Source organism: Athene cunicularia (genome assembly GCF_003259725.1).
Source record: "Athene cunicularia isolate RWA chromosome 3 unlocalized genomic scaffold, athCun1 chr3_part1, whole genome shotgun sequence".
NCBI lineage: Eukaryota > Metazoa > Chordata > Aves > Strigiformes > Strigidae > Athene > Athene cunicularia.
In genome coordinates, this window is record NW_020799097.1 from 49,106,669 (window position 1) to 49,132,765 (window position 26,097).

General features: G+C 37.8%; 1 protein-coding gene across 2 annotated transcripts in view; it reads right to left on the reverse strand.

Annotated features, from left to right (window-relative positions):
• Nucleotides 1-26,097, reverse strand: part of PDSS2 (decaprenyl diphosphate synthase subunit 2) — a 124,140-nt gene that overhangs the window by 4,285 nt on the left and 93,758 nt on the right. For both annotated transcript variants that reach the window (XM_026845864.1, XM_026845863.1), the window contains 4 exons: nt 24,611-24,685; nt 15,960-16,133; nt 14,354-14,485; nt 8,941-8,976 (listed from right to left, as the gene is read on the reverse strand). In XM_026845864.1, coding sequence (XP_026701665.1) covers nt 8,941-8,976; nt 14,354-14,485; nt 15,960-16,133; nt 24,611-24,685 — 417 coding nt within the window. The remainder of the gene's footprint in view (nt 1-8,940; nt 8,977-14,353; nt 14,486-15,959; nt 16,134-24,610; nt 24,686-26,097) is intronic.

Below are 26,097 nucleotides of genomic sequence, written 5' to 3' on the forward strand. Positions count from 1 at the left end.
AACCTCAGAATGAAAGATACCTGCTCATATGGCAGGCTCCTTCCCCAGCTCTTCAGTTAGAGATCATCCTATGTAATGAACAATTTATAGTCCTTAAGAACTCAGCTCTTTTATATTCCAGTTGCAGAATCAGTTGGTCAGCTCAAATAAGCATACACTGAGGCATACCAGTCTGGATTAACCAGACTGCATGCTGCCTCTATCTCAGCTGGGGTTATAAAAGAAAAAAGAAAAAAAAAAAAAAAAAAAAAAAAAAAAAAAAAAAAGGGGGGGGGGAAGAGTACAAACTGGGCTGCTTGTAGTGGTATAGTTATTAAAGAAATACAGCATATAACTCCAAAGGAAATCAGGCTTCAGTAGCCCTGCTGTATGTGAAAAAACCCTAATTTAAGACTTCAGCTGTACTGTTAGTTGTATTACAGTTACACTTCCTCACTATCAATTTTTGAGCTTCAATGATTTTATGTAATGAACTTCACAAACTAAGCACATAGTAAAAAAAAATAAAAAATAAAAAAATCAATGTATCCAGTTTAGATGTATTACTTTTTAATTTCGTTTGGATAGGAGCAGCTAATTTTTGAGGCAAATAAACAGAAAAGCAAAATTAACTGCTTTTATTTGTTACTTTATAAACTTTAATTAAGCCCCCTCATTCATTTTTTCTAAATAAAGGAATCTGCTCTTTTAGTCTCTACTCATATAGCATCATGTTGCGCATCAAACATTTTCACTTGTAGGAACATTTTCATCCATCATTAAAATACAACCTTCCTCAGAATGGTGTTCAATAATTAAAACTGAATACAAGTCAAAATATAAATTGCTGCTTCTTCAGTTGAACTGCCAGATACACTGGAATACTGCATTTTCACTTTCAGGCTTTTGTTCAGACCACTGGCGCTAAAGTCCTACTTCATTCTAAAGGTGCCAAGAATCTGAAAAAAAATCACCAGCTCAGTTTTGGTTATTTAAATAAAGCTTAAAGAATAGTCTTGCAATAGTGCAGCCAAGTTAAGACTCAGATGAGAAGCGATGCCCTCAACACACCAGCAGTGTTTTCCTTCAGCACCTTCTGTTTTCCTCAAGATATTCAGATATAGACCAGGCCTGGCAGTTTTGCCTGGTACACATGAAGCTCAGAACCCCGAAGTTTTATGTCTGAAGGTTGTTCTATGAATCTAAGGAAAAGCAATAGCAACATCATTATCTTCACAGTCTGGGAAAATGAAGCCTGGCTGAGCACTGAGAACAGAGCACATCAAGATCCTCTCTCTGCTCAGCCTGTTCTATCTGTGCTAAGCCCAGCCTCATCCATTTGACCTGCAATGAATTTGTTTTCATTTCTTCTCATTCCCTAGTCTTTGGCTGGAAGGAGAGATGGCTCTGATCAAGAGTTACAGAAAGAGTGAAAGAAAATAGATACAGAAAGAAGTGCTGAGGGTTTCTCATTTTGAGTGCTCTGAATACACGCAGAAGGACACACTGCCGAGTGAGAGACTGGGCTCTATTTTTCCAGTCTCTTCCCTTCTCGACATTTCCTTCCTTCTCTTCAGTCATCTTATACTAGCAAACCAAGAGGGATGCTTTCTGGGCCCTTCCAACTTTAAGGCCACTTTCCACTACCTCCCTCTGCACCCACACAGTCTAGGCATGTCCTGCAAATAAATGGGAACAAGCCACTGATTGTTGTTGAAGACTGTCCCTTGGCAAAATTAGTTTTATATCAGCACCTTGGTTTCAAGCTTCCATTTCATATCCTTCAGGAGACAACCATAAGCACCAAATAGCTGGGGTTGGGGCATTTCCCACTCAATCCTCTGAGGTTTGCTGGGCCAAAACCAAAACCAAAGCACAGAACAGTAGCCACTTCCTATAAAAAGGGGGATCTGGGTTTAAGGCCTTGATCTCAGGACTGCTTCCATCTCACATTAAAAAAACTACTGGACACAAGAGAAGTAGTTTTGGAGTAATAACCATGTAACCACATATAATCCATTCATGGTTCTGGTCCTACACATGGGAATAGAAGGGATGCTTATGGATGAGAACTTTACTTCTCTGTTCACTGACTTACTCTTCTAAGTCCATCATAAAACCAAGAAAGTATGCTCATGTGTGACATCTCTCTAATTATAAGTAAGATGTTAAAACTAAGAATAATAAAAAGAAAGCCTGTGTTGCTTAGGTCATACCATATATAAAATTGTAGTGAATTCGTATTCCTGCTCCTACTTTGTAGAAGTAATGTTTGGGATACTTTTATTAAGAATTTAGGCACATTCATAAGGGATATTCTGCATTTGGATTAACAATCTTGATAGGGTCTACACAGCTTTTAGATTCAACTGATTTGTTATAAATATATAAAGAGTTATGAAACGGTGACAGTGGTGGTGGATCTCCAAACCAACTGCAAGTTATGGTACTAAATGGCCATCCAACAGAAGTTGCCTCTAACTAGATTTGACAACATTCAACTAATTTCAAGTCAATGACTAACAGGCCAAGAGGTCCGCATCCTATTTTTCTGATTTTTCAGCTATACTCTTTTTCCTTCATAGTTAGCGATCTACACACATTTTTTTTTTCTTGAAGCAGTGTGTCCTTGTAGCAAAGATCATCAACCACTTCTTGGGCCATGTTAACAAGTGTACTCAGCAAGCAATTACTGTCCTTATCTGGGGCTTGTGGGACTGTGTCTGGAGTGCTGTGGCCAATTTTGGGGTTCCCACTAAGTGAAAGACATTGTCATACTACAGCAAGTGCAGTGGGAGGCTACCCATATGATAAGGGGCTGGAGTAGTAATGGTCTACAAGGAAATGCTGGGAACTGCTTATTTCAGCCTTAAGAAGAGAAGGCTGTTATTGCTGTTCCACCTGCCTCAGGGGCAAGGGAGTCAGAACTGGACTCTTCTCAGAGGTGCACGTGGAAGGGATGAGAGGCAATGAACACAGGTTGCAGCATGGGAAATGCTGATTAGACCCAAGGAAATTATTTTCCACTGGGAGGGAGGTCAAGCACAGGAACAGATCACTCAAGTTGTCTGAAATCTCTGTCCTTGCAGATAATCAAAACTCAACTGAGCAAACCCATACTGGCTCTGCTTTGAATGAGAGGTTGGACCAGACATTCCCCAGAGGTCCCCTCCAACTTAAATTATTTTGTGATTCTATGAATAAAGTAGAACTCAAAGTACTATGTTTCCCAGTCCCTTTGTTTTAAAAAGGCGAAGAGATAATTTCTCATCCATACCACAGAAGTTAAGTATTAGCCTCTCAGAACAACTGTTCTAGATTGCTGTCAGACAGAAAGGCTTGTTGGAGGGCAGCAAGAGGTCAAAGAGGCAAACTAGGAACTGCTGGATTTTGGAGACTGAAGAATTAAAGGAGACAAAAACTAAGCAGGTGTTTAAGTACAAAGAAAACCAACTTCAAATCTTCTCTGCTGAGGTATTTCTGCCTTATTTCCTACCCAAAGGAAAAAAAGATTCCTTTCAGATAGGGTAGGGAACAACAAATCTGGGGAGGTGGGGAGGCTCCCTGAATATGTGATGAATATTTTGGCCATACTAGACTATGTTCAAAGGGAGAAAGAGAAACTGAAAGTCTCTTTTTTTTTTTTTTTCCAATGGTCAAACTTAGAATTAATTATTTAAGTGACAAGACATCAACAAGTAACTTCAGATTTTTTTTTTGTTTAGAATGATCCTGAACAGCTAAATTTCTTATAAACTGAAATCTTCAAACATCATGCATTCTCTCTGATCTTGAAAGTGAGCTAAAGCATTTATAATTCTGAAGTGCACAGTACTACTCACTGAAACAAAAAGAAACCCCAAAACACAAAATTTAAATTGATCTGTAGCTGAGTGACTGAATAATGCTCTAAGTGTTTGCAGTGTTCTGCACTGATTTTCTAAATCTGTTTTCTCTTTTGTGGGAACACCATGCTCAATAAGCACTGATGTTTTAGACTGCTGAAATGTTACTTTGAAAAGGTACCAACATGTTTCATAGTGAGTACATCAATTTTGTCAAATTTTTCCTTTGTTTCTTAAGTACCTTGGAATGTCTCAGCATCCATTCTTACAGTTTTTGTGGTTGGACACAGAGTAATGCTCTTCCTTCTTCCCAAAATGGGCTGGACAATCATTTATTTGCATTGCAGTGTCATAATTATTTTTTTAAAATCTTCATTGGCTATATGTGGCATGATATACCAGCTGAAATTGGGGCAGTATTTATCCAATATTTTCTTAGAAACTTTTTCTATAGAAAAGGTAAAGAAATGCATCTTTAAAGGGCATAAACACTGCAGAAACTTCAATTGGTAGAGCAGGATTTATTTGCCTTACTCATCTGACAAACAGAAAAATTATCTTTTTACTTCAAACTCAAAAACACCCTATCTAGGAAGAGACCAGATCTGGAGAGTCACCCCCAACAGCAGAGGAAAGATGGCCTGCTTACAGGGAACACTGCTACTCCAGCTGTTAGGCAGTTCTTTTAGCACATTTTGCCAAAAAATAACAAGTCATCCCAAGACACTGATTGATTGTACAGACCCTTTAATATTTTAGAAGAGGCACCCACTCGTCCTCCTTATGTCTTTCCATGTCTTTCACAATGAAAACAAGGCCCACTAGCTTTTAAATCTAAACAATGGTAGTGAGTGATGACATTTTACCAGAAAGCATGACTTTCTGAAATCACATTAATGCAAACACTGATTGTTAATTGTCAACTTGGCATACATAAGCAATTAGCTTGATATTTATATTAAAACATGTAATAGTTGTTTGCTTTAACGAAACAAAAGTTGTGCTGGATTCTCACCCCAAAGAAGGCATGGAAAATATCCACTAATTGAAAACAAAGATACAACTGATTTTTGGTTCTGGATGTACATCTTGATAATTCAGATAGGGTTAATTTCAATAAAGGAGAAAATAGCTTCTTCTGAATGGTTTTGACTGCTTTTGTATTATTACTAACACATCTTAAAAAACCCACTGCCTATTCTGTTTTTTTAATATATGTAACAAAAGCAACTAATGGCAGTGGCTGCTCCAAAACAAACAAGAAAATTTTAATGGAAAATAACGACAGGTCATAAGCATCTACAAAATCAACCCTGTTTTTAACTCTTTACTGTATTTCAGAAGCAAGAGAGTGAATAGCCTATGGCCTATAGTCCCATGACACATGATGATTCTCTGGCATTTAAACAAACAGAACCACAGGACTACTGTCATTTACACCATGGGACTGTGAACCTGCTCTGCAGAGAGCACTGCAGCAGGATGAATGCACTAACCATGGCAGTCAACAGTGAGCTGGGGAAGGGGAGCCACACAACTCTTGCTAATGCAACTGATGGCACTGTGTTATTGTTATTTATTAGTTGCATGACAGTAGGCTACCACTGAGAAACCTCATTTCTGAATGTGACCTTTCCCATTTTTCTTCTCTTTCCCCTACCATATGGGAAGTCAAGACTTAGTGCCATGCAGTGTATGAATGGCTGGATCTACCACTTCTTGACTCATGCTTCTTTCAATGCTGTACAAAATCTGCTCCCTGTGTTAACGTCATGCACAGTGTTTCATATACAAACCAACAACAGTATGTCACAGCATGCTATGGTGATGTACCATATTTCCCCTGCCCGTTTGGAAGAAAGGCATGACAAGGAATGACACAGAGCAGAGCAAATGGACAGGGCTACAGAAAATAAAAAGTTTTGCTACATTCTCTCTCACTTGACTTAATTTATCTTTTCTGAATATCATGTTTAGAAAAAACAACAAACCCTTGCAGTAGCATACTCATTTGCTGCAAAATACAAGATTTATTTATTTATTTAGCCTTACAATTTTTCTAGAGCCTTGGCCAGAAAACAAGAATTATTCCTAGCTTACTCATGTCTGCTACTAGCTGTGCCTTCAACAAGTCTCTATAAAGCAAAGCACCATTAAGGCCTTCGCTTCAGTGGAGAGTTTATAATCAATATTATAAAATAGTATCAATTAAATTGAGACTCTCAATTTGTGTTTTAGAATTTCACAGCTTATCTTTCATGCAAAATGGATAAAATCTTTTTAATTTAAAAAATTCTGAGATTTTTACCGAAATCCCGCATACAAATGAGAGCACCAGGAAAGTTGCTGTCTCTTTCAGTGACACACATGAATTTTCCCTGCCATATACTGGTACCATATCTTTTGTTTTCTGAACATCTCCACTAAAACAGAGCTGAAACTACTTTTTAATCTCTGGAAGAGACTTTCAAACACCAAAATGATGGATCAATAATTTGTCTGGATGTGGTGTGATAGTATAGGAAAAAAGAGAGTGAAACATTCAGATACTAATGTGAGAAAATGTATTCAAAAACACAGACCTTAAAATAAGCCTTTTGTGATATCAAAGCCCTTGTGATAAAAACATTGAGAAAAGCTGGGAGAAAAAAAAATAGTAAAAAATTTTGCAGAACCTAGTGACCTTAACGACATGACAGTCTTAGACCTAATTAAATTAACAGAAAGTATTTCACTTCTATATTTATGTCAGAGCCCTCACTAAATTTACCAGTACCTTCTAGATATTACTTTTTGTCAGTGAAAAAAAATCAGAGATACCATTTTAATAACATGCATAAAAAGAACGACTAAAAATTCTTGAGCAGTCTCAAAACTGAAATAAGACCTTTGCCTTTTAAGGAGGCCTGTTAAATGGGTGGATCTCAATTTCTCAAATTTATCCTCATTCATTATTTTAATTGAAAGCCACAGTGAGTAAGGTAAAATATTCTTAAGCAGGCTAAACAGATAACAATTTTTGTACACATATATCTATGAATTCAACTAAAGGAACAGCATTTTTATCTCAACTAAGTGGCATACTGACGTTCATAATAAAAATTAAGAGAACAAAAGTAATGCAAATTTTCAGAAGTTCTATAACTAATTTTGGTGACCTTTGCTTTTACAAAATTAAAGAGGAGATGATTTGGAGACCCAGTGAGAAAGAAACCCCCAGATTTGATTAGGAATGTTAAAGTAATTCTAGCAACTGAGTAGAAAGTTGAGAGGGAACCTTAATGCTGAGAAGAAAAGAATGAGCAACATGCAAAACATCGATTCTGGTGATGTAGAAATAAAGACAACACAGCAAAGGGCAAAAAAGAAATACTAATTTCTACTGCACAACATGCCTTCTAATTGGCTGTGTGCATGTACGGGCAAAGTTACTATGCTGGTGTGAGCTACAGGTTACTGGTTCATTTATCATGGATGTAACTAATGGCCACTTTTATTTTAAACAAAGAAACATAGAAGAGAGGGATGTGACATGATACTTTTGAAACTTGCTTCTACAAAAACCAGAGGTGATTATTGTTTGAGCTTACAAAAACCATGCAGAATTTTTCACTGTCATTACTGAACTATTGTAATATCTGTGTTTGTCTAAGAGATGACAGCCTGGAGCTAATAAAATCACATGCTTTCTGGTTGAAGTCAATTGCTCAAAATACAAAACTTGAAGGGCTTTTCCCCCTTCCTTGCCTTCTATTCAAGTGTTCAAGTTGCCTAAGCACACTGTAAGTTTTTAAATTTCATGGGAAGGATCCAAAATACAAAATAATTTCAGTCAAAAGCCAGAATACTGTGACAAATATTTAATTTAGTAAAGCAATTTTAGATGCTTCTCTTCTCACCCCCTTCTTTAACTATGGAAATGATATTGGGTGGATCACAGTTCTAACAATTAAAAGGAGAAAACCCATTCTGGACTTACAAAAGCAAGTAGCTGATCTTAAATATTCACAGAAGTATCTCACATACTCAGACATACTTGAGAAGAAAAAATTTTGAGCTCTCACTGGTGTTTTTAGAAAGATCAGGTTTTTTCTATTGTAGAAAAGAACTAAAAGCACAATGATTTTAAATAGCAAGCTAAGGCTGAGATCCTTTTTATGTTCTCAGAAGAAGGAAGGACAGAAAGCTTTTTAATAATCCAAATTACAAATTTGCTTAACACAGAATAATTATAATAAAAGTCTGACCTGTCCTGTGCGTTACCCTTCTATACTAGCAGGAGTCACAGCTGTAACACTCTTCACGTCCCAGTTCAAGAAGCAATTCTCAATCATGCGTGTGGCTCGATAATTTATATATTATTTCCCATTGATGCTGGAGATAACTAACTGGTACCCTCATGATCTACTTAAGACTCGGAACAAGTCAGGCTCTTGCTCAGTGAGTGAGTTGGGGACACAACGTCATCTTCTGCCTCCACCACAAGCATACTGTTCTCCAGTATTTAATGAGGGGAACCTCTCAGCCATCTCCTGCAGCTCTCCAAGAGCTTTATGGTGTCCCAGATAATTTCAGTAGATAAGCTAGTTAGTTCAGGTCTGCCTTTACTATAGAGCCATCCCAGTAGCAAATACAGTGTGACTTAGCTAAAAGTTGTAATGGGGACTGGAAGAAGCAGAAATTATTATAAAACATGTGTATGTGTATTTTTTAATAGATGGGATGGCATTAAGGTGAGATTAAAAAAAAAGGTAACAGCATACTCTATCAACATACAGAGACCACTGATGGGAGCTAACCTACAAATGACTGCAGAAAAAGGTGACAGCAAAAGCTGTCAGAAGCCTGGTTTCAAAGCCAAGCTTGGGGAAGCAAATGGTATAAAGAACAACAAAAATTATTATTAAATAGCTACATTTTATATTTACAGTACAGCTGCCTGTTACCGGCTTTTTAAAAATCAAGAAATTGCACAAGCCATTCTCTCTCCCTCCATATACACATGCACAAATTATAACCTGACTTTAATACGAAGTTCCTCTCAACCGTCAAGAATTTTCTTGAAAATATTACAGAAAATATTAAAAATAATGAGATCTAAATATACTTTACCAACCTTCTTGTAGTCCATTATATTTCCTCTTCCTTGTGCCTTAAAGAAAAAGACAGATTTTATGTAAGACGTTACATACTACAGACTAGAGTTGCAAGAATAAAGAATGCAATTAAAAGAGCTACTAATTTAAACATATCCAACTTTCCTTAGGAAGTCGATATGGAAAAACCTAAAATACAACCAAATGTGTTACCCATTTATACAACATGGTTCTGTTTCAGATGACAGCTGCAGATACTTGATGTAAATTTTTAGGGTTGTTTATTATGACTTGTAGTTAAACATTTGTTGAATTCAAAATGTTTTGGTCTTAAGAAGTCTTGCTGTTTGCATTAATCAATCTCTCCCCTGATATTCTGAAATAAACCATACTTCATAACAGTGATAATAATAGTGATTTGCACACAGGTAATAGTCTAGAGCTCTCAAGAGGGGATGTCAGGACCATGTCAATGCTATTAGACCTAGGTTGGAGATGCTTTTGGTGTAGAATCGTATTTAAATATCAGCATCACCCTTTACTTAAGTGTCAGATACAAACAACTATAACTCCTAACACATTCAGAAAGAAGTATGAATAAATTTAAAATTTCTTCTCGCCCAGACACAGAAAAGTACGTTGTTCAAATTCCTCAACTTTGTCATGATGTAGAAGAGATGTCTATGTCTTTCTCCCCCAGCAGCAGTGCTCTGCCAGACCCAGAGCATTCCTGCTCAACCAACCTGAAGCCCTTTCCTTAGGTCAGATCCAGCTGTATCATTACCACCTCATCCAACTCCAGCTCTTCTCTTTTCAGGCACAGTGAGGAAAAAAAAAAAATAAAAAAAAATCACCCGTTTCTTTCCCTCTAGCTCCCACAAGGGAAGACCACAAACCTCAGTTCTTCTGGAATGAGTCTCCTGAAGAGATGGAGTGGTAGTAGTCCTAATCTACATGTCCTCTGTGGGGACTTCAGAGAGCAGCCAAGAGGAGCAGGCCAACTGACATAAGGAGAAGAGCTGAGGCCTGCACTGGAGGGGAACACTATGTGGCAAGCACAGCTTAGAAGAGATGTTGCCGAGATGGCATAGATTTAGAAAATAAATTTATTTTTGTAAGGGAGGAAAAATAAAAAACCAAGAGACTAAGCCAGCAGAACAGGAAGGCAAACAGTAGATAACAAAATTATTTCTCTGAAGGAGAAAGGGGACTGATCCACAAAACCTCTTTACTACTCTCTTTAAGCTTCTTAAGAATCAGCTTTTCTGGAATACATATTAAGAAAACAGCCTGATAGCATTTGGGAGTAGAAAACCACTGCCAATAACTGCTTCCTTATTTGTGTATTCCCATCTCTTTGATTTGCCAACTTTTATTCATACCGGTTGGATCTTGCAGCTTCTTCAAAATATATGTAGTAGTTATATTGTGTATCAGAACACACCAGAAATATGTTCTTTAACAAATGATTGCCTATATGCACATTCACACTGCAGTGGAGAACTTGCCAACATGTTTGAGGAAGATGCTTTTTAGTCTTAGCAATACCAGAAGAGGTGTGCTCAGCATGCCTCCTCCTGCATCTAATACACATTACCAACAGCAAGAATATTTTCTCACGCTCTGTTCCTCTCAAGCATTCAAGTCAATGGCAGTTGTGCTTCTCTGAGCAGCAACCTTGCTTAATCTGTTTCCTAAGCCTTCTTTACTACAACTACACCTTTGCTTTTTTTCTTTCTTTTTATCCTCACAGCAGTTTGGGTCTGACTTTCACTGACCCCAGTCTCAGACACACACTTTTTTTTTTTTTCCTTTTACATCAGATTTCTGCATCTGGTTTAGCTTCTTCAAAGGTATTAAGCCTGATTTGCATAACATATGCACTCTTGCCAAACTTGGATAACTTTCTAGGTCTCACTGCTTGGTGGGGAGCTCAGCTTCTGAATGTTGGGGCTCTGGACCCTCAAAGAAAAGCATCTGCTTACCAGCAAATTAGACACACAAACGGTCAACTCAGGTCAGCCCTCCTCCTGAACACCAAAGATCACCACGTGCCAGTAGTGAGGGACAATAATACCATGACATCCTTCATTAATAAATGAGGTGGTGTGAAATCAGCTCACCTTGCCAGGAAGAAGGATCCCTGAATCCCCTGTGAAATTACTCAAAATGCATCAGATAAGGAGACCACAAGCGGATGGTTTAAGATAGTGCTTCTGGAGCAGGTTATCAGGATGTTTTCTGAAATTGACTTCTCTTTTTCAGATGAGATGGCCCCTTTTACATGTCTTAAAACCTATACTTGAGAAATGCCTCCAGTCCTTCCGAGAAGGCTCAGAAAGATATGGTAAAAAGCACACGGATTACCTTGGCCTAGATGAAATGGTTCTAGTTTCTGACTTACTTCTTAAAATTACAAATGCTATGAGCTAAGATGGATTCTAGACCTGTTCTTGAGGGATTCTACTTAATTTCTTCACTCAAACTTCAATCTTTTGTACCTCACTGCTTAGGTGTTGGATGCTTGCTTGTTGAGCCAGAAAAATTTTGTTCTTGTCTAGCAAGAGGTATCTGTAAGTGGCTAAAAGTGACCAACTCTTCTGTCTTTTGACCTCTAGGAAATTCACCATCCTATAATCCTGGATTATCTGCTAAATTTTAAGAAAACGGGGCTTTCCAAAAACTCGGTGAGACTGCATTCAGCAACTATTACAGCACTTCATCAGAAGAAAAACATTCAAGCATTTCGTTGTCTAATGCAGTGTTTCCTAGGAACCATTTATGGTTAGATGGTTTGGTGGTTTTTTTGTTTTTTTTTTTTTTTTTTTTTTTTAATATTTCCAGACTCTGCTCCAACCCATACTCTTTAAAATAGACACTTGACCAAATAGTTCATTGGGCATTTTTGTTTTAAATGCACAAAGGTAGAGGGTGTTGGTGGTGAGGTCAGTGAGGATGGGAGAGACTCGGGTCTTTGTGGATCATTCATTCATGTTTGAGTGTACATATATCTATCTCCATGTATACATACACACACACACACCCCCCTACACATTATTTTCCTCCTATGACAAGTATTCCCCCTATATACATTCCAAGTCCTTTTTAAGGCAGTCTCTAAATCTCATCCAAATCAGAATCTAATCTTCACAAAACACATACAATTTAGTGTTGATGCAACCTTCTGCATCTGGGTATGTCATGGGGTTTGCTCTTTCCAAATGAAGAGACAAGGGGACTTTTAAAAGGTCTTCAGCTCAGCAGCAGAAAGGTGCACAGGGCTATCTTCACTCAAAGGCTACCTTAGGAACAGCAATCATATCCAGGCTTCTGGCAAAGGATACTCTGCAAAGAACTGTGATGAGACAATCACACAAGTTTTGGGCACTCCACAGCAGTTCAGGCATCCTTCATGACCTCCCTGAAGACTGCTTTCACCTAAGTGAAATGCATGACAGGCACTGAGTCCCAGCCACAAGCCTTCTGAGAAGCACACCACTGTGGAGGCTATTAGGTGAAATGGGGCGCTCTACCTCCACTTTCTTGAACCCCAACACCTTCCTGAGAAGGAAGAAGCTGCCAAGGGAAGGTGCTGCATTTAATTCATTGTGTGAATGCTTATATGGGCAAATAATCAACAGAGAAAGCCAGATACTTAGCAGTAATTAAAGGTCACGATTTCCATATGCTTCGTCATAAACTCAGCTACTAAGAAAAATTCTACCTGACAGCGACTGAGTGTTCTGTGTGTACTTTGTATATTTAAACCATAGAAATGACATTGTACAAGGGGGTGTCTTATGAGACTCTTATGAGCACTGCCAACATGAGAAAGTCTCTGGTTTGAGTGCTTGACCTGCCCTGAATGTCACATAGTGAATGTGACTATGGATGATATCTCGAAGAACTTGTAGTTAGTAAAAGGTAATTTTCCTTTCTAAATCAACAAGCCAAGAAAGGCTCCTGGATGAGGTCTTCCACTCTGTGCTGAGCTAAAGTAGTAGTTAGTAGACACTTTTGCATAGTGCATGTCACTTGCCTGCCCCCTCCTCCAGAGAGAACTGCTTCATTGTTTCTAAGATGCCCATTTTCGGTATGAGAATTAGTAACCAGACAGACGGCACTCCTGGAGTCCTGCAACCTCCTCTAGATTCCGCAGATGGGAAATTGTTTCAAAGCTTTTATACACTGTGCTGTGGTAATACCATTATTCTCCAACTGCAATCATCCAAATCCATTTACATTCAACTCGCATATGAGCCTTGTGTTGAGATCGTAGAATTCCAAAATTCCTTGTCATACAATATAAACTACCAATCCTTAATTTCAAAATGACAAAAGGTTTGCTTTTAAAATCCCCCAACTTCATACTACTGTAAGGCTGTAGATTCTGCAGACTTCCCAAAATTTCACTGCTGCAGAGACTACTCCCCTTGCTTGCGGTATGGCAGGCTGCAACCTGGCTATCATGAACGCAGAACTAGGCAGTGGCTCACGCTCCACACACTCTACCTGACAGTCCTGCTTTCAAACCAGCAGGGAAAGGAGCCCTCGGCCAGCACATGACATCTTGAATGAGCATGCTTGCACAGAGCTAGCTTCTTATTGAAGGCAGAACCCATTCTACTGAAAACTCTAACAACTGCAGGAATTTCCAAATGCTAGTCATCACCGCTGTTTAGACAGACAAAACATGTCTGACTGATGCAGGAACTCAAGAGAATGCTTAATTTTGGCCATTTTGGTGGTTTTCCCCTTTTCCCTTCCTGTTGTCTTCTACAGTTATCTATGTTATCTATTTGCACTTCAGCAATACCCAGGAAGATATTTATTGGGCCTGAATCCTGCTGTGCTACATGGTACATAAAAAAGGTCTATACCACATAGCTATCTTATTGCCTTCCTCATCTAAGGATTAGATGAAAAGAACAGCTGAATTAAGAGAATGAAGAATAAGGATACCAGCCAGCTAGATCTCACAAATATTTTGTAGTGGTCAGGAAGCCAAGTCCCCCAGATCTTCCCTCCACCCTCATCCAAAATTACTGCTCCCAGAGCCAAGTTGGCAGAAGGAAATGTGTGCCTACTTTTCAACCACTGTAATGCAAAGCTCTCTGCTTTAAGCTGCCAGGGAAAGTAGCTTTAAGCTAAGACGGGACTGCACAAGTAGTGCAGAGGAACAGACATATGCTCCACGCAAATGAAACCACTTATTACACTGACACACAGAAGTTTGACAGAGCTTGACTGTCAGGTCCCTAGATTTCCCCCTCCTGAAATCCTGGAAGAGAGAAGTGTCAAGTATTGGAGAGCAGAGGCAACCTCTCTGTTGTCCTGTCCATTGTTAGTTTTTAAGTTTCTCTGATGATTGAAAGTATAGATAGGAAGAGAAATACAAATGGCAAAACTAGGAAATACTAAACAATAATTTACCTCTCTGATCTGTTTAATCCATGCCTCTCTTCCAAGGAATTCCTGATGGAGGACTGCAGGAGCGGAATTCAAACTGAAGGCCATGGTGTCACTAGAACTTTCTTTAACAAATGGTTGAAGATCTGAATGTAGCTGAAAGAGAAGAACACCTTTCTTCAATTCCCAGGAAGAGTTTATACATATCAACTCACTGAATCCAGGTCCATATCCTGATTCTATACTTACTCACCACTTTCTGATTTGACACTTGTACTTTGGTTGCACTTTTTCAAGTATGGGGGAGGGATAGGAAGATGTTGAAAGCATTGCAGTGGTGAAAAGTTGTGGTAAAAAGAAGCATGGAGAGAATCTGCAAAGAAATGGGTAAAGGACAGCTTGCAGAGCTGGGCAAGTGATGAGACACACCCCAGTAGGCAACTGTCAAGTGGCAGGAAGCAGAAAAAATATAAAGGAAAGAATGATCCAGTCTTTGATGGGAAGAACATCGGTTTTCAATCTGTGAATGGTAATACATTCACTTTTCAGTACCTGAGGAAGCTGATGCAGTATGACCCTCCTCTGACAAAGAAAATGTTATATAGCTAGGAGCTTTCAGTGAAAATTATGCAATTCTTTACACATAACTATTTGTCAATGGTGAATGTATTAATATTAAAGCATAGACAAAATATTAAGGCTATAGTCTGCACTAGAAGCAATTTACTGGTAGAGCTGTACTTAGAAATAACATATAGTGGCATTTCTACGGCAGTAAAGCTGTGCTTTATAAAACCACTTCCTCCTCCTGAAGGAACCAGAAACTATCTAAACCAACTCAGCTGAAGTGGATGGGAGGTCTGTCTGCCTGTCTCAAGCTACATCTATACTTGCAAGTAGTGCAGTACAGTAGGAGCAGATCTTTAGGGCAAAACAAGAGTTCCAAGGATCCAGGTTCCACACTGTGTCTGTTTTCCTTTGCACTAACTCTAGCTGTGGACTGAAATAGACTTATAATGGAGGTCAGAGGCCTTCTCTGGGAAATCCTACTGCTGCAGAGGTGTAGACTGCTTCTGTCTGTATCTGGTGACCTCCCTCCTTATCCTCCAGCTACCCGCTCTGGAAGTTACCTCCATAGCAGATTATTCAGAAGGGAATGTATGCAGGTCCTTCAGCCACTGCAGCTCATGCATCAGCTTGTGTGCTGCTGCAGGCATTTTTGTCTCTTTTGTCTCTTGGTACAAATCTCTGCATGGCAGCAGCTGAGACCCAACAGATGTTTTCTCCTGCAACTCCTGCTACTGGGACAGAGGCCTTAGGAAGAACATAGGAGCAGAGAAGGTAAAGTTTTAAGTTGCTACAGAAAGATGCACTAGAGGGACATTAACAAAACCTTGAATGAAATAAGCTACAATGCTTATCACAATGTGATTTTGCCAGTTCATAAGCACTGTTCATACCAGTAGCTTCTGCAAACATCTTCACACCAGGCAGAAGTCAAATCTCTCAACATCACTGACCTGCTAGCAAAAGTCTACAGCATAGTGGCAGTATACAGCAGAGCTCAAGAGCAACATATCTTACAAATCTTTCTGTATTTAAGATCCCAGAAGGAAAGGAAAAGGTGTACCTTATGACTCATAGACATGTGCTTTCCATACTGAAATGCCATGTCCTGAATCTCAGCGCTGTGCTTTGCTAGCTCCATTGCAGCCTGGCAGCTCTTTGCCAGCAAGGCACTATGTGACAGGAAAACCTGCTCCTTCCACGTAGATATGCTGATATCATCTGTAAGACAGCTCTCCTGAAAATGAAACAAAGGCTAACATGAAAACACCAGAACTGCAGCTGTGTCAGCTTGTAGAAGCGTGGCACAGGATAACATGACACGTGGTGAGTAACAAAACTCTGGGTGCCACAGTGCCAAATAAAGGGCATTCTTTTGGGGTTGAGCAGGGAAAAGCATCAGAATAAATATACTGGCAGCTTCCACAAACAACAATTTCATTTTCTGCTCAAAAAGAACAATGCAAAATATGTGGAGCTGTCAACAGATTCCCCATAGATCTTTTTCTTAATGACTGTATCATTACACTGAACATTAACAGCTGACTATATTCCTCATGAGGGACTGGGAGGCGGGGAGGAGGAGAAGAAGAAAAAATAAACCAAACCAAAACACCCCAAAAAACTGCACTTCAGCCCCTTGCCAGTTACCAAGAATCAACAATCTCAAACAAACTTGAGAAGTCCCTACAATTTCTCCTTTGTAGTCAAGAAAAAAAATAATTTACAAAAGCTATTAAAAATCCTTATAAAATTTACATTGGAAAAATCAAGAGCTGTGATGGAGGGCTTGTACCTCTTCGACTTCCATATTAAGGATGAGAAATGAAAGTATTAAAAACATAAAGCTGTGATTTAGAAATGTCAGGTATTAACTTTCCCAGGGGACTAATAGAGATCTCAGTGATGCCTCTAGTGAACTTTATATCACCTTGACTGTAAGGTCAGAGATGCTCAATACTTCTCAGAATCCTTTGTATCCAAAACATTAATTTGGATTACTTTCCACAGAGTGTTGTAATTAACACACATCTAATCCTTTCCCCCCAAACTCAAATTCAACTGTGGGTACTTTGGCTCACAAGGTGTTAATATGCCACTATTCTAATAGGTCTTCAAAGCTTATGACTTGTAATCTTTTGCACATACACATTACTGTCACACCTTTAGGTACTCTCTAAAGAGGGAAAAAACCTCAAAACTAGAAAAGACAACAGTTGTTTTGCTTAGAAAAAACTAAAATCAGTAATGAGAAGCTACAGAAAAAATTTCAAGCATGTAAGTATTAAAAAAGTTTGCAATTTCTCGGTTCAACCAAATCTGTAGCGTATACTAAGCCAAAAGGTATTCTTTGAAAAAGCAATATAAAAAATTTCTTATATAACAAGCCTTTTCCCTCAAAGTGATGTCAATTAAATTACTTAGAAATGAACAAGAAGTAATTCTGTGTGACCCTATAGTTTTCTAGCAAGGTATTATCTGTCATGAAATCGGTAACAAATGAAATAGAATCCATCCGTTCAGCTCTAATTTTCCTCCCTTATGGATATCACCCAGAAGTGCTGTGTTACAAGGGAGAGGATAATTTGAGACTAATGGAAAAAGTAGGAGAATTCTGCAATGCCAAGTAACACAGAGCTGTATCAAAATGCCTTTGCTTTCAGACATACTATTAACTTATACAAGGAAAGTGAAGAACAGAGAAACCACATGTTTGCTATTATGCATATGATAACTTACAAAGCCAAGCCTAAACTTTGCTCATGTTTCATTTTACTGTAGTATTTTTGTTTTAATATCTTAACTCAGCCCAGAGCATGTGCAAATTCCCACGACTGGCAAAATGTCAAAATGAGCATTTAATTCAAGTAGTTTCCTATATATCAAGTCTTTTTTTTCCCCACTCAGATATAGATCAATTTATTTTAAATTTAAAATCAGGAGCTCTTGGAAGACGCAACACAATCTTTTCTTTAACAACCAATCTGCTCAGTGAAAAAACAGTATTTACTAAAATTTGCTGGATGATATTGAAAATTGGCAGTGATTTTTATAATTATTTGTTTTAAATCCAACCAAGACAAAAATATTCTAGAAAGGTATCCTGAAAGAATTCATTAAGTTAGAAAACCTTATGGAAGACTCATAAGTTGAAAACATATACTTGCTGCAACCTTTGAGCACTAACAGAAACATGGACATTATTGAATATCAACTGCAGGAACTGAAGAAGCTTAAACAGTAATTGCAACTCATTGTATACAAGGAAATTAATTCTATTATTTGTTAAGAAAACATGTTCTTCTTAAACAAGTTTGAATTTCACCACAGGATTGAAAATGATGGCACAAGTTACTGTCCACTAAGTGAACACCATGTAGGAGCTTCAAGCATCCAAAATAGACACCTAACTTAAAAAAAAAAAAATTAAAAAATTGAGACACATTTGAAGAAACAGTATTGAAATCTTAAAAACATATGTATTGTGAATCTCTGGGTTACAGAAAGAAGCCAGTTGAAAAAACATATTATGCCCATTTGGATGTGCTTTAGTATATGAGCTTGCAATCCAAAATATAGCTGATTTTAAACACAGAATGTCTTATGACCACATACCCCTAAAGTTTCTGCTGCTTAAGGCAGATACAACCTTTCTTCAGTAAAGTTTTCCAACAATCCAAGATTAACTCTCATGTTATATATAAACTGTCCACCAACCACACTGCATTCTTACAAGGGTATGTATGACAATATCTAAACACGATTTTAAAACCTCAAGGGAAAAATTAAACTAGTTCTAGATTGCAAAGTCTGTGAAATCTGACATCATGACAGCACTTATTATTTTTAAAGAAATTTTCACTTTTTTGCACTCCTTGTTTTGTTTTGTCAGCAGTGGATATTTCAAAGGATAAATATAAAAGTGGACATTAGCTGTCCCAGAAGACTCATAGCAGCCTTTCATATAAAAGCCTTTTTAAACTCAAATTAATTCTAGCTGTACTTGACGGTGCTCAGACCTTCAATTAACTAATGCCTATGGAGTCACTGCATTCACAAGTTCAGTCACCAAGAAATGGGTCCAGAGTACAAGCAACCCTGATGCTGTCTGGGTAGCAGAAGCTGGATGAAGAGAGCCGAACCTCTCACAAACCCTAGAAGAAAGCAACCAGCTCCAGATTCAGTCTGGATATTGCTGGCACGGGATTACAGGGAAAATATCAGAATCGAGCTCTGTCGATCATAATTTCCTATGGGTAATTAAGAACAGCTGAAGGTACTCCCATTTTACAAATGGCAAGGTTGGTTACTCTTTTGCTAGAAAGAAATTGGCTAGTTGAGATTTTTTGTTAAGCTACTTCCATAATTTAAGTTGGGTTTGAAACAATCATCTCAAGCAACAGGAAACAAAAACTTTCAGAAAATGGAATTGCAGGACAAAATATGCAATCATAACTATCAGGAAGGGCAGCTCTTTGTGACGGTAACAAGCATGCCCATTACAAAAGTGGCACTTAAAATAACTCAGTTTGATTTGTCATACCAAAGAATACGCTTATACGCAGATCAGTTGAAAATATATTAAGGAAAATATGAATGAAAACTGTTTTAAAAGTGCACAAAACCATTTGCAAAACCAAGAAGGAATAGAAGTCAGAGACTTTTCAATGTAAAACTTCAGCTATAGTTTGTAAGGGAGCCTTTATTTCCATACCATGGCAGCTCTTGCTTAGCTACCTTGCTGTAGCACAAAATGATCAAAATGTCTAAACAACTTATATCAAACCTTAATTTGGTTCTCAATGGGCAAATAATTCACAGAAACACAAAGAAATATTTTAAAATAGCATTTTAAAGTTTTAAACTAGGTAGTTCACGAACTTCTATTTTACATACATAAAATCCAATGCAACTATGAATCTCTCTACCAGTAGCAAGACCCTGCAAAATATCTTGCAGGTGGTTCACATAAGCTTTCAACAGATGTATTCCTGCTTGCTGAACATGACAGGGCATGTTTTATTGGTCTATTAATACATGTCTTCACTGCTTTTGGAGGAACAAGGATGTCTGCAAATAGGTCAATAAAGCATGCCATTAATTACCTAACACTTTTATTGTGACACTGTATAGAAAAGCAACCCCTTTTTTTAAAAAAAAAAGTTGGAAAATTTATAATAAATTTAAATATCTCTCCACATCTGTTAGTTTTAAATCTCTCTGGAAAAGCTTAGTATTTAAAAGAACAAAAGCAGTAAACAAATAGGATTGGTTTTCTTTCTAGCTATGCTTTTCTTCCCCCTCTGACACATTTACTCATTCTTCTCACAGATGTTCTTTACACAAATTCCGTATTTTATCATTCCCTTTTGTCTTGCAACAGAAACATTTGTTTAAAACAAAAGTGAAAGCTCTGACTGGTGCCCTGCTAAAAGACAGTTTACATGATTCAAAATACATTTGATTTACCTCCCAAGGTAAAATTTATAAGCAAATTCTTTACTTATAACATAGACTTACAGCCGTCCAGTTGATGGACATGTGCAGTACCCCAAAACATTACTCCTCAAAGCAGGACTGGTAACCAAACATCAAAGAACTGGTACAACCCTCTGCATGTAGTCTGTGCTTCACTGGAAAAGAAACTTATTTTCCTTAAAAAAAAACCCTACAGCAGTCTAAAACAAATAACCTGTTAATTCACTATTTGGTACAATGAGTGCTTGCCACTAAGGTATTTCTTTTAAAAACTTGTTTTATATATTAGTTACGCACAATTTTTATACAACTGCATTTAAAATTTAAAAAAAAACCAAAACCAACAACTAACAGCTCCTCTAGCCATCAGTGGAACATATTGGAAATGGTCTTGTCTTACATAATGGTCCAAATCTGACACTAAAAGCGATTTCTGGTAATGCATGTTTAGCATCAGTTATACATTCTGGAGGTGAGGAAAAAACCACCACCCACACCAACAAGTAGTTTCCCATGAAAATCCCTAATACTTTAAGATTGCAACAATGATCTGGCAAGTAAAGCACAAGAGCCAACATACTCAAGTACTGCTCTTGATTCTGCTGTTTGACCTTGAGTTCCCCTGTATCTTTAGTCCCTATTCAGTGAACTGACAGGAACGTTAAAAGTATTCTTCATTATATTTGTTAAATGATCTGGGATATTAAGACAGAAGGTTTCTAGAAGTGTGACAGTATTCTGTGAGTTAGCAAACGTTTTCGAAGCCTTCACTCTCCTCAAAGTAGGAAATGGAGACTCAGTGCAATGTTTTTTCTGTTAAAAATAGGTACCACGATTATGACTGAAGGTCAGATTACACAACTTTCATCTTTGCACTCACTAAAGCACAATTTTTTACTCCCAAATTAGACCTAGATTTAGGAAAGACAGACTAGAATTGGGAATGATGTCCTTCACTCACAGAACTTTGGGTTGAGAAGGTATTTAGCACACAAAGCTAAAAAGGTTTATCATGTCACCCCTTTCTGCTCCAGTTTACAGTCCAAAATATTAGCTTAATATTGCTAATGCAATGTCTTAAACCACAGCAGCTATTTGGTGCTTTGAACATCAGTGGCAGCCCTAACCTTCAGGCTGCCTTTGCAACTGAAGTTTGTAGTTTGGATTGTCTTCAAATAAAGACGAAAAGGTAAATATTATCTTTGTTTTCCCTGTGTCACATAGATCTAATGACTCACTAGGCAGACAAGATGAAGAATGACCGAAAAGAATGTATTAAAATGGGATGGCTGTAGGACTGCATGTGGTTTTACAGAGAAAAGACATGGTAATAAGAGCTGTCAAATAATTTTATCTATTATAAGTCTTCAGGAGTAAATAAGGTCAGTCTTGTTAGGTCAAATGATTCTTTCAATTCTCCTACTGGGTGATCCAAATGAAGCAAACAAACTTTTTAGAGGGGATAAACATGAACTTAGGGTCTCAGAGGAGAAAGGTTAATTTTGCAGTTATTTTTGTATATCATCTAGGTAGCCATCTAGCAAAACTCAGAACAACTTGATGATAAATTATTATATTTTATGGTACTGACGAGCTTTATAACAACTGCATTAAAGCCATTTAACATATGAAATACAGTTTTCCTGGCTCAAAAAGGTAAAAAAAAAAATAAGATTTAGTTGCAGAGTAGATTAAAGCATTTATCTTACCTCTAGGAAATATAGTTCACATTTTTGTTTCAGTCAAATTGCAATTAGGGATGGAGGGAAGACACACAAATAATACAACTAAAACAGATCGACAACTGACCTAGTCCATTTGGCAATCTTTGCTAAAGGGATGTTCAAGACACAGATGGGACACTGCCTCAGCAGAATAGTGTGAGGAAAGCCGCAGCAATATGTCTCATACACAACCTAGAACCAAATTTCTCAGATGACAAGATTAAAAAAAAAAGCAGATCCCACACTTGTTTGTTCTAGGTCTCATCTGAAGTTATATACTACCTGATACAAAGGCTAAACTTCAAACACTGTCATGTAAACTTCATTATCTATTATGCCATCATAATAATTGTGTTTTAAGTTAACTAGGCTTCCCTTACAAATTGTATACTGTACTTTCAACTCCCCTTAGACAGAAAAAGTCACTGAAACAAAGTAAGTCTGCTATTTGTAATTGAGCCAGGGCAGGGTAAACATCATGCAGCTGTGCTTAGCTTATCTCACACTTCCCTTGCAATCTACACATGTGGAGTGCTTCAGTAACGCAACAAAAAATAAACAGAAGAAGAAAGACTAAGAAAAAGAAGATTAAGACCTTCTACAGTGGCAGGAACCCAAAGGAATCCACAACATTTCTCATTTATACAGGGGCCATGGTTAAAATAAATGCAGTTTCATTGCTGAGATGAACTTGTAGAGCCTTAGTTCTACACACAAAAAAGTAGGTTTTTTTAAAAATATGTATCTGGGATCTACTTGCATTTAGAAACTTGCTTGAATACAGAAAACAAAATTTTAAACATTCTTTGCAAAATTCTCAAAGACATCATCTATTTTAACATATAACCCTGAGCACAGTACAGTACTTGGGAGCAACCCTGAAGGCTGAAGCCTGTTTATCCACAGGTTGGACACAGCAGGTGCTGGAGGACAGTCAAGTTCCCCATATCACCTTCCTGCCACACTTCCACCCAGGGTCCCCTCCTGAGAGATGCCAGAGGATGCTCTGTGCACGTTGTCCTCTGCGTGCAGCCGTGGCACCTGGCAAGCCTGTTGCCCCAGGTGTCTCCCAAGCATGCCATTACCTGCTAGAGGCTCTCCTTCCACTGAGGGAAGAGCTCAGATCATCAGTGTGATCGCTTCCTACATAACTGGTTTCAATCAAAATGAAAGGGATAAGCTTAAAAGAGGTTAGTTTTAGTAATATCCCCTTGCTGCTGCAGTGTAGGAGACAGATACTGACCCGTGGAGCCACTGGGTGCAGTAGCACCCTGCAGGTCCCAGTTGCTGTTAGCTGGTGGCACCCTCTGCTCGCCCACTCTGGTTTGGTTAGTGCAGAACCATCAGTGCAGGTATCCACTGTAGTGGTAACCCATGCAATCAGGGCTTCCACTAAGTTAATAGTTTTGCTGCCTACTAGAACAAAGCAATAGTAAACCAGAGCTGCAGTCTAAATACACAACAAATATAAATGAATTAATGTATTTCTGCAACTGTCAAGTCATTTCACCTACTGAATGTTAAGATTCAGGTCTCTGAGGCAAACTAGGCATGTGAGACAAGGTCACTATAAGTAAATATATCTACATCAGTGGATTTCAAGACAGATGTTCACATATACACATTGCTCATTGTTCCCATACAGTGAAAACTTGCTATCATAAAACCTGTAGACATCATGGCAACTTTAAATTATCAATCTTTTGCATGTGTTAAGATATAGTCACAGCAAATGAAGGAAAGAACTCTTTTTTGCTCCAACACCCTGCCCAAGCAAGCCTACTTCAAGAAGTGTCCCTACAAGTTTCCTTAAATACTCTAGTAAAGACAAAAATACCTAGATCTAACTGGACCAATTTTCATTACAGTTCTTGCCAAACAGTACCTTCATAACTGCCCTTGAAAAAATAGCTTACTTGGTGTGAAATGCTGGCAGCCACTGTCTTTGCCCTTGCTGACTCCTGCAATGCGTGCACAGTGACTTTTGGTGGCGGGGAGTACAGTGCTACAGTCCCACCGCTTCAAGACAAACCTCATGTTTATACTATCAAAATGTAAACACTCAGAAGAAGAAAGGACTTGATATCAGTTTGGACTTAAACATTTTGTAAACAACTTTGAGATTGGAAACGGGAGATTTAACATGAAAATATTAATGATGTTGACAACATTGTAATAAATGCCTCTAACAGAACCCTGACTACAAACCTCTGGAAGTGTTTGGAAAGCCTGTAATAAGACATGTGTAGAGCTCCTGGTAATGACACACAGTATTATTTTATTAAGCACTCACAGAAATAAAATAGTCCCTCCTTGAGCATTTCTAGAAACTTCCATCAGAGTTCACAGGTGTCATAATGATGTTGCTGCTGAAACTCACTAGGACTGCAGCTAATCATTTTCCTCCCTCCCCCTCCTCCTTTTAAACAGATGAGAAAGTAATCATATTTATTGTAGTCACACATTAAATTCATCAAGCTTCTTGGGTATATAAAACTACTGAAATTCTTACCTCAGGTGATTTTGAGTTTTCATAATATATACCTTGAACTAAGTCACCAATAGCACTTGAAATGAGTTCCACAACCTGTAAAAGAAAAGGAGAAAATCTCTATCACTAAATTTACTAACAAAGCCACTGCCAGATTTCCAGAGAGATAAATGGTCATAACTTTCCTTGCAGAAAGCTAGTTGTGAAAGTCTGCAGGATTTACTGGGATATATTCTACACAATCATGATCCTGTCTCTCTGCTAAAACCTCTACTACAGTAACTCTTCTATCAAAGTTTTAAGTTAATACAAATGAAAAACAAGACTTTTTTTTTTTTTTTTCCTAAAGTGTGAACTATGGAGTGTATTCTCACAAGGACATTCACAGAACTAATAAATCCCAGTTCATGAATATGAGACAGTACCTCATCTGGGCTTTGTTTTGTTTTGTTTTTTTCCTGCCAAGTAAATACTTCACAATACCTCTCATTGGGAGCTGTTAAAATTCTAATCTTCATGGCTAATACAGAAAAGTCAGAATCCATAGAAAGGTAACCTTTCAAATGTGATCATTTGGTATTCGGGTACCCTGGGAATGCACTGTGGATGTATTTAGTGCATGGCCTGAGGCTCAGCTGTACCACATACACTGAAAGTCTGCAACACGGGAATGTTTAAATCAGATTTATCAATCTGTATTATCTTCAGGGTTCAGACTTTTTATTTTATTCAAGCGAAGCCTAAAAATCTGAACTTGATCCAGAATGTAAAACAAGCAGTCCACAGTCTCCCTGGAACTACTGTACAATTTAAAGTTGTGCACATGAACTGTCTTAATTGGAACAAAATACTCAGTTTTATTGTAAAATTAAATGCAGGTATTTCAAATAAGTACACCTTAAGGCTACCCCTTTAGTTGCTCACGAAGTTTTAATTTCTTGAACGTTTAATTTCCTATGCATATAAGCCTATATCTGATTCCTCTTTTTGCTTCCTAAAATTCAACGTAGTTCTTATTGAATTAAGATTTAGTTTCAATTTTTATCATTCTTGTAACTGAAGACAAGAAGTCAAATGATAAAACCCCTAACAGAAAGATATTTTAACATTTAGGCATACTTTATTTGATAATAAAAACACATTTGTATGCGAGTTTTGAGTACTAGCAGAAAGGTTGTGTATTTTTTTTTTTTTTTAAACACTGGTTCATATACATATTCATATACACAAAGCAAGCGCTAACTTTAGAAATGGTGCTGATTAAAAGTCATGTTTTTTCTTGCAATGCATATGGGTTAATTTGCAAGACCTATAAAAACAGTCTAAAAAAATTTAAAAAAAAAAAAAAAAAATCACATTGCCCTTTAGGAAACTTGATACTGAAGAAATATTATAGCAATATGAGCTGCAGAGGAACTGAAAGGACAATGATCCTACAGTGTTACCAGATGTGTTGAGTTATTTAAGTGGGGAACAGAGAAAATGAGGGGCTTTTTCCCCCCCCCCCC